At 37.3% G+C, this 12,464-nt stretch overlaps 1 protein-coding gene and 1 long non-coding RNA gene across 4 annotated transcripts in view; one reads left to right on the plus strand and one right to left on the minus strand.

The window, feature by feature from the left end:
• Positions 1 to 623: 623 nt before the first annotated feature.
• Positions 624 to 7,912, minus strand: LOC147846191 (uncharacterized). Its single transcript, XR_015478220.1, has 3 exons — positions 7,219 to 7,912; positions 6,233 to 6,327; positions 624 to 2,383 (listed from the first exon to the last, which is right to left on the minus strand). It is a non-coding gene; the product is annotated as an uncharacterized LOC147846191 (long non-coding RNA).
• il20rb (interleukin 20 receptor subunit beta) overlaps positions 7,652 to 12,464 on the plus strand; it is a 203,216-nt gene continuing 198,403 nt past the window's right edge. For 2 of the 3 annotated variants that reach the window (XR_015477467.1, XM_087238623.1), the window contains exons 1-2: positions 7,681 to 7,910; positions 10,230 to 10,353. Coding sequence is in view for 2 of the 3 variants with exons in the window: in XM_087238623.1 (XP_087094749.1) it covers positions 7,853 to 7,910; positions 10,230 to 10,353 (182 nt within the window). In the remaining variant the exon portion in view is untranslated. 3 annotated transcript variants of the gene reach the window in all.

Genomic DNA, 12,464 nt, shown 5'->3' on the forward strand with positions numbered 1-12,464 from the left:
ACACCCACTTCCCTAAACCCAACTGATAGTGTTTTCAAAAGCTTGATTGACCCCCACATACACTTCCCTAAACCCAACTGATAGTGTTTTCAAAAGCTTGATTGACCCCCACACACACTTCCCTAAACCCAACCGATAGTTTTCAAAAGCATCGATTGACCCTTACACCCACTTCCCTAAACCCAACTGATAGTGTTTTCAAAAGCTTGATTGACCCCCACACACACTTCCCTAAACCCAACCGATAGTTTTCAAAAGCATCGATTGACCCTTACACCCACTTCCCTAAACCCAACTGATAGTGTTTTCAAAAGCTTGATTGAACCCCACACACACTTCCCTAAACCCAACCGATAGTTTTCAAAAGCATCGATTGACCCTTACACCCACTTCCCTAAACCCAACTGATAGTGTTTTCAAAAGCTTGATTGACCCCCACACACACTTCCCTAAACCCAACCGATAGTGTTTTCAAAAAGCCCGATTGACCCTTACACCCACTTCCCTAAACCCAACTGATAGTGTTTTCAAAAAGCCCGATTGACCCGCCCACCCGCTTCCCTTTCACAGTATGTCTGATATGTTCTGATTTTTTCTTCTGTTGAAAGTTTTTTTTTTTTTTTGACAAGAATAAAAGCAGTTTTCAATTTTTTTAAAAACCATTTTAGGAACAAAATTATTATATTTGTTTTTGATAGTCTACAGAACAAACCATCAGTATACAATAACTTGCCTAATTACCCTATCCTGCCTCGTTAACCCTAGTTAAGCCTTTAAATGTCACTTTAAGCTGTATAGAAGCGTCTTGAAAAACATCTTGTAAAATATTATTTACTGTCATCATGACAAAGATTTAAAAAATCAGTTAATAGAGATGAGTTATTAAAGCTATTATGTTTAGAAATGTGTTGAAAAAATCTGCTCTCCGTTAAACAGAAATTGGGGAGAAAAATAAACAAGGTTACTAATAATTCAGGGGTGCCAATAATTCTGACTTCAACTGTATATATATACAGCTAATTTTGTCTTAAGCTCTTTCGGATGTTACTTTCTGTTTTCCTCTTGTTCATCAAATACCAGTGAAAAGGGAAACTAAAAAAGATCTATTTTTAAAGAAGAGTTACCACAAAATTATTTAGCAATGTACGTTTTGGATACAATAATAACGTCAATTCCTGTTTTAAACTAGGACTTACATACAATTCAAAAATACCATTATGTAATTTTTCTGGGCTTCACTGTAACCTGGTTTCAACGGTCAGGAGCGTAATGTGTGAGTGATAGTGCTTTATGGTTTTATGGTGCCCTGTTAATGGTTGATTATCATCAGTGCTCAAAGTCCAAGCTCTCTCAACAGCCAGATGACTTCAGAGTTTCATTGTTTTTCTGTTCCTCTCCTCTGTTTCCCATCAAGTCTTTTTTAGACATGAGTCATAACCTCATTACCCGGCAGACTGACTTTTAACACTCTGGATTATGTTATTAAATAATGTAACAGACTGTATTATTCATAAAAAAAACATGACTGAAATGTCTATATTTTTTAAACAGCTCAGAAATTCCTAAAATCATTTTAATGTACACCATGATGCAGTAAATATAGGGTAATTACAGACAAACACAGAACACAAGCAGTATTTTTTATAGTAAATCAGTGTTTCCCAACCACGTTCCCGGAGGATCACCAGCACTGCATGTTTTGGATGTCTTCTTTGTCTGTCACACCCATTACAGGTCTTTCAGTCTCTGCTAATGAGCTGATGATCTGAATCAGGTGTGTTCGGTTAAGCAGACATGGATAATATGCAGAGCTGGTGGTTGAGAAACACTCCAGTAGTTGAACAACTGTACAGTAGGTGGTGCTGGTTGGCTTGAATTTATTTATTTTGCTAGGGTGACGTAACTAGGCAAAAGTTTTTGCTACTTGCTCAAACTGCTTATTTACTGTAAAATGAGCTGGATAAACATAATTCTCCAGTTTTTGGGGGACAACTTAAGTGTTCAATCCACTTCAATTTGTAAAAGCAATTAAGTTAACATCATTGATTGGTGTTGGGACAACATGAAGTAGGTTGTTTCTAGAACAGCCTCATTTACATGTTTATAGCATGTAGCTCATCTCTTGGTTCTGAAGATGAGATATCTCTGTTGGTAAATGGTTGCTAGCTTAGTCTGTTTTGCTGCTAAAGAGTCGATTGACAGCTTAGAGTGATGATACATTAAAGCTTTTTGCCTGTATAAATTATATAGATCAACCCTGATGTCTCTATGACACTGCAGCACAAAGATATCAATCAAGACCCCATGTAGCAAAAATTTCTCTGGCCCAGCTCTGGCTCTCACAATCAGTTTTTGCTTGGTCTACATCAGGGTTTTTCAAAGTCTAAGTTTTTCAAATGTCTAAGACAGTGGGCCTCCCTTTTGACACAACTTATCCATTGGCGCCCCCCTCCTCCCAAACACGCACGCACACACACAAAATTCTGGAGGTTTTTTCTGCTACCTCATCATGCTTGGTTTTAAGGTGTCGCCGAAGTTTAGCGGGTCTCATGCTGTCATTAGCCAAAGTATCTTGACAAACCACACATAAAGGTTGTGGTTCATCAGCTGGTCCTGTACACAAAATCCTAAATTCAAATACTGGTCATCATATCGTCGTCTTTTGGGTTTAAGCCCTGAACTTGAAGGCTTTGAATCGGGGGGGTCTCAGAAACTGATCCATTGTATTAGCAGCATTATTAGCAGGCATATACCTGTATTGGCGGGCTTGCCAAACAGAAGCGAATTCACAGCTATGGCCTTCTGGGTTAAAAAAGGTTTTCTTATTTTTGACGTATTATTTTTTTTAGCTTTGTTTAATTAAAACGTTTAAAAATAATAAAACATACATATAATAATTAAACGTAATAATTATATTTTTATTATATAATATTTTTTCCCACGCCTCCCCTGACATGCTCTGGCGCCCCCCTGGGGAGGCGCGCCTCACACTTTGAAAACCCCTGGTCTACATGGTACACGACTGAACCAAGTCTGGCTTCCAGACAAGGGCCAAACATGCATATTTGGGCCAAGTCTCAGCCAGGTTAATAACCCATAACTGGGCCTGAACTGGGATGAAATTGACAAACCTATGAAGCATTGCACTTTAGGCACGGTAGTAATGGTTATAATAATAATAATAATAATAATATAAATTGTCAAATAATAATTTGGTTAATAAAACATATATAATGCAGGTTAAATTTAGTTATTTTGCAACATAAAGGAAACATATTATTAATTCAAGTAATTCAATCTTAAATGTTTCCTAGATTAAAATAAAGGCATTAGAAGATGCAAACCGGAAGATGGAAATGAAATGATGTAATAAAATTAATAACTTAATTTTTTAAAGGAATAACCACTTTGTAAAATTACTTCTCGATAGTAACTTAGTACTTTTGTGCCAGAAAAAAAACTTGTCGTCGATCCCAGTTGTGAGAGCTTCTGCTCAAATGATCAACTAGAAGTCGTTATTTGTTCTTCCTAAAACTTGGATAGGAGACAAGTATGGAACAAAATCAATGCCAAAAGTTTTGAATTAAAAAGCTTGTTGAATAGCACAAACTGAAAAAAAATTAATACACAGAATTAACAAGTTCTTGCATTTTAATGACTTGAATTCCAGGGTTTGTATTTTTAGGTCCTGAAATTTAACATCCGTTTATTTAAGCTGTGAATATTTCAACTAAAAATATTTCAAACACGTTTTCATACTTATAAATTCAATAATTCATATTTAATTTCCAGATTTCACTTACAAATTATTCAATACCCTTTAAAAATACGATGTATAATATTCAAATAATTCGCTTCCATAAATTTAGTGGCTCAAATTCGACTGTTAAAATTCAACATTACATCCTGGAACAGCAGGAAAAGCAATAAATTGCAGATTGAAGATCGCCAGCTGCTCTAGCTTTTACCAGCAGGTGGGGATGGAATAAATGTAAGATTTTGAACCCTGTAAACAGGCAAGAAAAAAGCTAATAAAGGCACAAAAGTAGCATTTCATATTAATATCAATGTATTGGCCATTATAAGTAATAAAAGGAGTATGAGTAAAAGGAGTAAATTATGCTTTGGTCATTTGCCCTCATGTAATGGAAGCCAGCTGGTGATCGTGTTAACCTCACTCCTCGGATCCAGCGACAGACGTTGTTCTGCAATGTTTAGCATCCTCACAGCATTTGTCTCCCATGCCGGTAACGCCGGCTCGTGCCCTGCTTTTTGCAAACGTTTTACCATGGCAGAACCCCAAAAATTAGAAAAAAGGAGAGAAAGGCAGGCAGATTGCTAGCTAAAAAGGATAAATAGATATTAAGAATCATGGATGATTTATTTAAGCCCAATAGCCTAAATAAAATGTAATAAAATAATAATATTAATAATCATGACAATAACGATAATTTAAAGAATGAAAATATAGCCTATCCCTTTCCTGACATAGCTGCGTTTAAACAGTGCAAACACTTAGTCTAATATGCCATATAGCTTATAGACCAGGGGTCACCAACTGTAACGAGGAGACTGACACGGAGGGATCCATTATGCAGTATTTATTAACCACAACTTCACTCAAACACACAATATGCACCTGGGTGCACACACACACACATCCACAGTAGTAGTAATGGTTTCAAGAATGACGGTGAACAGACACAGAGTTACCAGGCATGAGTAGAGAGCAGTGGGCGAGAATCAGAGTCCGTATATCAGGCGTGGGTCGAGGGCAGGCAGAAGGCGAAGCAAAGTAAGAGACAGGCTGGAGTCGTACACAAGAGATCAGGCTAGATATAACGCTCAGTAATGCTGGCCAGGGCTGAACAAGACTTCGCACTGACTGAGTGTTTGAGTGCGGCTTATATGAGGTACGTGGGTCGTTAACAAGATTCAGATCAGGTGTATGCAATTAGTGTAGATGGATGATGTAATGCTAAAAGTCCGGAGATGGCGGCCTCTGCTGGCCAGCGAGGGGAATAACCGGGACCGAGTCGGTGACACCAACATGGTGCCCACTAAGATTACATGAGTTGCCCACAGGCCTGTTCTAAAAATCGCTCACCATTGCACCACATACCAGTGAGCTGAATCTAGTACTTTTTGAAGCTATTCTTTTAAAATCCCACCTGCATTGGTGTAAAATTTGTTAATGACATATATATAAAAAAGCTAAAACTATTTCAGACAAATAAAGTGTTGCATATTGATATTTCTGTTTCTTACCTTGTTAAGTCATTGTTGAGAACTATTGTGAGAAATCTTTAACATGATCAGTGTCTTCACAAAGATGAATATCATTAATCATTAATAATAACAACATATAATTAAAAGTAAATTGAGAAAAAATGTTATTTAAGAAGTGTGTATCAAACTGGTAGCCCTTCACAATAATTGCTACCCAAGAAGTAGCTCTCAGTTTCAAAAAGGGTGGTGACCCCTGTTATAGACGGTGTGTGAATAACTGAAGACGCTCCTTTAATGCATTCGTTATGTTAAATTATTTTAAATTATACGTCCCATCCATGCCCAACCTTAAATCATACCTGAATTCTGTGTTGAACAGTTCCAAGTAAGCTGTTTTGTGTGACAGTCTCATAAAATCTCTCTGGTTTCGCATATCTTTTTTCTTAATTGTTCTTAGCCCTGGCAATGTTTATCTATGTTGTATTATTATAATATTTCCTCTCCTGTTTCTCTTACGTTTATATTCTTTAGCTGTCACTAATATACTTTACATCTATGGAAGAAAGAGTTAATAAAGATAGAGAATGTGTAACATCTTATTCATCAAAAGACGGATTATGTGCTTGAAACCGCACCGGTCCGAGCAGGGCGCGAGCCGGCGATACCGGCATGGGAGACAAATGCTGTGAGGATGCTAAAGACTGCAGAACATTGTCTGTCGCTGGGAATATCAATTAAGGGAAGTTTATTCATTAACTAATTTCGAGAGGATCACGTGCTTATGATTGACACGGCTGGCCCCGAGTCAAGCTAATGTACGAACCACCAATCAGACTATTCCTAACCAAGTATAAATAACCAAACACCTTACCTTTAGTCATCTTCGTCTTGAAGAATCCCCCCTTCCACCCCTTCGCTTCCTCTTTTGTCTACAGGGCAGCACGGCGGCCCAGTGGCTAGCACTGCGGCCTCACAGCAAAATGCCTCCGGTTTAGGCATCTACCCAAACGGTCAGCATTTTCATGTGGAGTTCATGTTTTCCCCGGGTCCTCCAGTTTCCTCCCACACTCCCAAAAACATGACACTTAAGTAAATTGACTAGGGATGTAACGGTATTGTAAATACCGTCATACCGCAATATTAATTTTTTTCGATATTACTGTAGTCATAGGACTCGGTAAAACTATAGTTCTTCTGAGAAAATTTGCTCAGGCGAATGAAGCGAACGGGAGGTAGCGAAAACTACAACTCCCATCAGCCCATGCTTGACCATCATCACTTGCGGTCTGTTGTTGCTACAGATCCAGTAATGCGGAAATGGAGTGTGCTGCTAGAAGCGGGGATGAAAAAGAGCTGGAAAACCCTAAAGCGGGTGTTGTCGCCGCGCGCGTACTGAATAGCGGTGTTGTCGCGCGAGTTCTTATCAGCTGTGTTGTCAGCACACTGTTCAGATTGATGCAGACATGAGACCTCTATCTCACTCATGGTTTGTCCTCTCAAGTGGGGGAAAGACAATGCACAACGTTACCCACTGCTGTCAACCTGGGCCAAGTCATATCTCTCTTGTCCCAGAAACCTCAGTCCCAAATGAGAGGGTTTTTTTCTGTTGCAGGGGACATTGTAAATACCCAGAGATACCAGCTTTTACCAGATTATATTTATATGATAATTTTCCTTTAAACCCATCTCTATCTAAGTGAGTGAGTGATTAAATGTTGAATGTGATGAGTTTTCAACACTACTAAATTGAAACTTTATTTTTTTTACATGGTTTAATATTTTTTTGTTATTAAAATTGAAGTTCCCGTTTCAAAGCTTACAGATAGATGGATAATTTTTATGTCATTGACACTTTTGGCACTTTTTTGGAGTATTTTCATAAGTTTTGTTTTTTCCTGTAAATGATTCAATAAATACCGTACCGTGACATTTATACCGAGGTATTACCGTACCGTGAAATTCTGATAACGTTACATCCCTAAAATTGACTAAACCAAATTAGCACCAAATTCGATTAAATTCCGTCAGCAACGCATCACCTTAGCAACCCTCACGCAGCAGGAGTGTGGGGGGAGGTGGGTTCTCGAGATCTACCCGAGCTCAAACTCCCCTCTCGCCCTGCAACGGGAGGGAGCCTCGGGCTCGAGGCTCTCATGAGCTCGGGGCTCTCTCCCGGGACAGCATGCCAAACTAGCTTATTACCAATCATCAGCTAAGTGTGAACTCTTGAAACGCATTTATTAAGGAAACATGTTAATCGTTTTTTTTTTCTTTTTTTTTTTTTTACAATTCATTCAGTAGTGGCATAAAATACTACTACATAAAGTATAAATCATGATTTCCATGAACAGGTCTGACAGGTTCATTTAGGTGGATGTGAAAAATCTCACTCGACAGGTTACTCCGTTCTTCGCGCTCTTCTGTCACTGTCATGTCTCAAATTACTCATTTAGTCCACAGGTTTGTTTACGGGTGGAGAGAACATGGAGAAACCTCCAAAGACAGCGAGTGAGAGACTTAATTTTCATTTCTAAATGGACGTGAATTTACGTGAATAAGGACACGCTGACCTCTGCTGGTCAGGGTTTGACCTGGACTGACAGAGATCGGAGAAGAAGAGGTTATGTGCAGCGGTTTGATTGACAGCCTGTTTCTTCTGCTTCTGTATTTTTCCATTCACCGTAAGTTAATTAATCTAAAACACTAGAATGTAAAAAAAACTTTTGAACGTGATTGGTTTGTCTCTCTTTTTTTGGTTTCATAATGTCAAAACGGCAGTTTCAGTCAGTCTAATCTGACACCATTAATTGAATTGACATCAGTCGAATAGTTGTTGTTTTTTGGTCACACTTTATTTTAATGTACAATTCGCGATATTAACCATTATCTAAGCCTTTTAGCTCCATAAACTATTACATAAACTACTACACTGCTTAATAATAGTTAGCTATGTATTAGCCTAGTTGAGTTTAGGATTATGGATGTAAAATAAGATAATAGCCTAACTTACTTTTAAAAGTGCTAATATAAACAGCTAATATATGCTAAAAGGCAGGAAATACGCCTTAATAACCTTACATAAGGTAATAAGGTAAGTGTTGTTACTTAAACTAAAGTGTTAGCATTTTTTTAATCAAACAGAAGCCTCTTGATCTAGTTATATAAATATAATTTGTATTTATATAATAAAATCCGTGCTATGTTTCTCATAAACCAGTAGTAAATTATGTGAATTTTACTCAAACTAAAGTGTTTGCGTTATTTTAATCTAACAAAAACCACTTGACCTATAATATATATAATAATATATACTTAAACATTACAAATATAATAAAATCTGTGATATCTTTCTCATAAATAAGTAGTAAATGGTATGAATCTATACTTAAACTAAAGTGTTAGCTATTTTTTTAATTTTTTAAAATCAAACAGAAACATTTTAAACTATATAATTTGTATTTCATTCATTCATTTTCTTGTCGGCTTAGTCCCTTTATTAATCCGGGGTCGCCACAGCGGAATGAACCGCCAACTCATCCAGCACGTTTTTACGCAGGGATTGCCCTTCCACCCTCAACCCATCTCTGGGAAATAATTTGTATTTATAAAGTATAAATATAATAAAATCTTTCTTGTAAACCAGTAGCAAATGATGTACGTTGTCGTTAGCGTCATTTTAATCTAACAGAAACCTCTTTATCTAAATATATGAATATAGTTCGTTTTTATAAATTATAGATACGTTAAAATCTTTGATACGTTTCTTAAGAACATTGTAAGCTTACTTGATGGTGCATTAAATGTGATCTACTTAAAGGGATAGTTCACCCAAAAATGAAAATTCTTACTCTATTAATTCTCCCTCAAGTGCTTCCAAAATTATATGAGTTTCTTTCTTCTGTTGAACACAAAAGAAGATATTCTGAGGAGTTACCATTGACTTTTACAGTAAGAAATACAAATAGCCTACTATGTAAGTCAATGGTTACCAGTTTCAAACATTCTTCCAGTTCTTTTGTGTTCAACGGGGAAAAAAATAAAAGTTTTGAGTAAATGATGACAGAATTTTCAGTTTTTGAGTGAACTGGCCCTTTAAGTTTACAATACTTTTGAGAAACGCCCAGGCCTAAAATCAAATGTTTTAAATGAAAGTGAAAGCTCATTGTTTACAGTAGAAAATAGTTCACTAGTACGTTTGTAAAGCACTTTGGGTGTTTGGCCATACACAAATAAATGCGCTTTATAAATGCACATTACATTAAATTATGCTGAACTTTGAATTTAATTCAATTCAGCTTTATTTGTATAGCACTTTTACAATGTAGATTGTGTCAAAGCAGCTTCACATAAAAGATCATAGTAAATTGGAACAGTGTCGTTCAGTTTTTAGTGTTTACGTTCAGTTCAGTATAGCTCAGTTGTGTGGTTAGATAATCACTAAACACTGAAGGGTAAATCCATTGATGCGTAGCTCTACCAATCCCAAACCATGCAAGCTAGTGGCGCAAGCGGCGAGGAAAATAAAACTTCACCAATTGGCGAAAGTGAAGAAAAAAAAAACCTTGAGAGAAACTCAATTGGGCACGACCATTTTAATTTATCCGCTGGTCAAACGTCTTGTGCAGAACTCTAACTGAATTAGAATTACAGCAGATTTCTTTGTCCTGGCATGCTTTGTTTCAGACCGTAAATTAAAATGCTGATATTAAATGTTAAAAGTGTTACTTTTTCGCACAAGATTAATAAAATAGGAGATGTTTTGTTGTTTAATGCTCCAAGTTGAACTTTTATATTCAATCTGACTGTATAAGAGGATTACACAAAGCATTTTGACACTAGAGAACAGGATTATGCAATGCATTTATAGTTTGGCATTCCCAAAATGCTTTCATGTGCATCTACAGTATGTAATGGATGCAGAGTATGTGAACAAATGTTGACAGGCTATGAACATGAGAAGTTCTACCATTTTAATGTTTAATATTGTTCCCACGTTTCAGATTCAGCTTCGCTATCCACATATCTCAACATCTCAATGCATTCTGTAAACATGAAGCACATCTTGAAATGGAGTCCACTGCAAACGGCCTGTTCCACTTTCAACCACACTGTACAATTTCAAGGGTAAGCTGTTGTTTTTCTTGGAATAAGGCTGATGTGCTAATCCAGTCTGTCAGGATGTTATGATTTATGAGTAAATATTACATGGAATTCGTGCATTTTGTTAGTACCATCAAAGAGCATAGAATCACCAAGAGGCGATACTCTAGTGCAATTTGATAAACAGCCACTAGAGGGCGCGGCGGCCATTTTGGAATGAAAACTCCAGTAGAACAGCAGCATATTATAAGTCTGTAAAATAAATTATTAAAAGTGCTGATGATTGTCAGAGTAAGTGTTGTATTGTCATCTTTTAGGTTGTATTTTTAAATAAATAAATAAAAAACAAAGCAGCTGCTTGCCATCGCGGCAGCAATAAGATCCAATGGACGGCCGATCGCTTTCACTCCAAAATTGCGGAATGGGGTATATGCCGAAGCATGCTAACAGGACTTTTAATTTGCCAGTAACCTGGGTTAAGCGCTTCTGGCGAATCTAATGCCAATGCAAAATCCGGTGCGTTTAAGGTCTGTTTAAAAATGAGCGATCTCCACTAGCTGAGTGATATCCGATTTAAAGTGGGTGTCAGATTGTACAAGAAGCACTGCATTACATTACATTTCCCCCGCCATGTCTTTATAATGTGAGCATTTATTTTACCCCAGTATATTCAATGGAGCTTCTGCGTTAGCCTGCCGATTCTGACGGGCGCGTGCGAGTAAACGGCTTTTTGTCTCTTTTTTCGCTTGAGCAACCAAAAAAAAGCTAAAGTTTATTTAACTGAATGTATTTTAATGACATTACAACATCGATGCTGTATAAGGAACCGTATAAAATGGAAAAAAGTTCACAATAACAGGTCACCGGAAGTGCATCAGCATGGGAACAGCACTAGCTCGGCATATACCCTATTGCGGGGCTGTTGCTGGCGCTGCTGTTGCAATGGTCTACTGAGTGTCGCCTCTTGGTCATTCTAAGCTCTTTGGTACCATATCCATGAACTGTCCAGTAATGTTTTTTTTTAATTGTTGACTGACTTAATTTCTTATTTGTGCTTCTGTACGTGGGAATATACAAATGGACAGTATCTTATGTAAAACTATAGGTTTTTGGGGGTTTTTAGTTGACCAGTTTAACCAGTTTTACCTAACACATTTAAAATTGAATTCAATTAACAATTAAATTACATTTTATTAAATTATTTTTAGGTTTTTTTTTTAAATAAAATTACATAAATCATTTAATCAACATTAGTTTATTTATTAGTACATTTATTTATTTAATTTTAGGTAGAATCATATTAATTGATAGAGCACTAAAATATGTTAAGTATTATTGTCAAGTCATAAATACACACATATATACACTCACCGGCCACTTTATTAGGTACACCTTACTAGTAATCCCTTCTGCCTTCAGAAATTCCTTAATCCTTCCTGGCATAGATTCAACAAGGTGCTGGAAATATTCCTCAGAGACTTTGGTGCTCTATTGGATTGAAATCTGGTGACTGTGGAGGCCATTTTCAGTACAGTGAACTCATTAAGATGTTCAAGACTCCAGTCTGAGATGATTCGCTCTATATGACATGGCACGTTATTCTGCTGGATCCATCAGATGATGGGTATACTGTGGTCATAAAGGGATGGACATGGTCAGCAACAATACTCAGGTAGGCTGTGGCGTAGACACGATGCTCAATTGGTACTAATGGGCCCAAAGTGTGCCAAGAAAATATCCCCCACACCATTACACCACCACCAGCAGCCTGAACTGTTGATACAAGGCAGGATGGATCCACGATTTCATGTTGTTGACGCCAAATCCTGATCTACCATCCGAATGTAGCAACAGAAATCAAGACTCATCAGACCAGGCAACGTTTCTCCAATCTTCTGTTGGCCAGCTTTGGTGAGCCTGTGTGAATTTATCCTGTTATTAGCCTATCTGCGTCAAGGTTGGACGTGCTGTGCCTCCAGAGATGCTCTTCTGCATAGCTCGGTTGTAAAGAGTCGATATTTAAGTACTGATGCCTTTCTATCAGCTGGAACCAGTCCCACAGAACTGCCGCTCACTGGATATTTTCTCTTTTTCGGACCATTCTCTGTAAACCCTAGAGATGGTTGTGCGTGAAA

Source organism: Danio rerio, chromosome 2 (genome assembly GCF_052040795.2).
Source record: "Danio rerio strain M-AB ecotype USA chromosome 2, GRCz13ab, whole genome shotgun sequence".
NCBI lineage: Eukaryota > Metazoa > Chordata > Actinopteri > Cypriniformes > Danionidae > Danio > Danio rerio.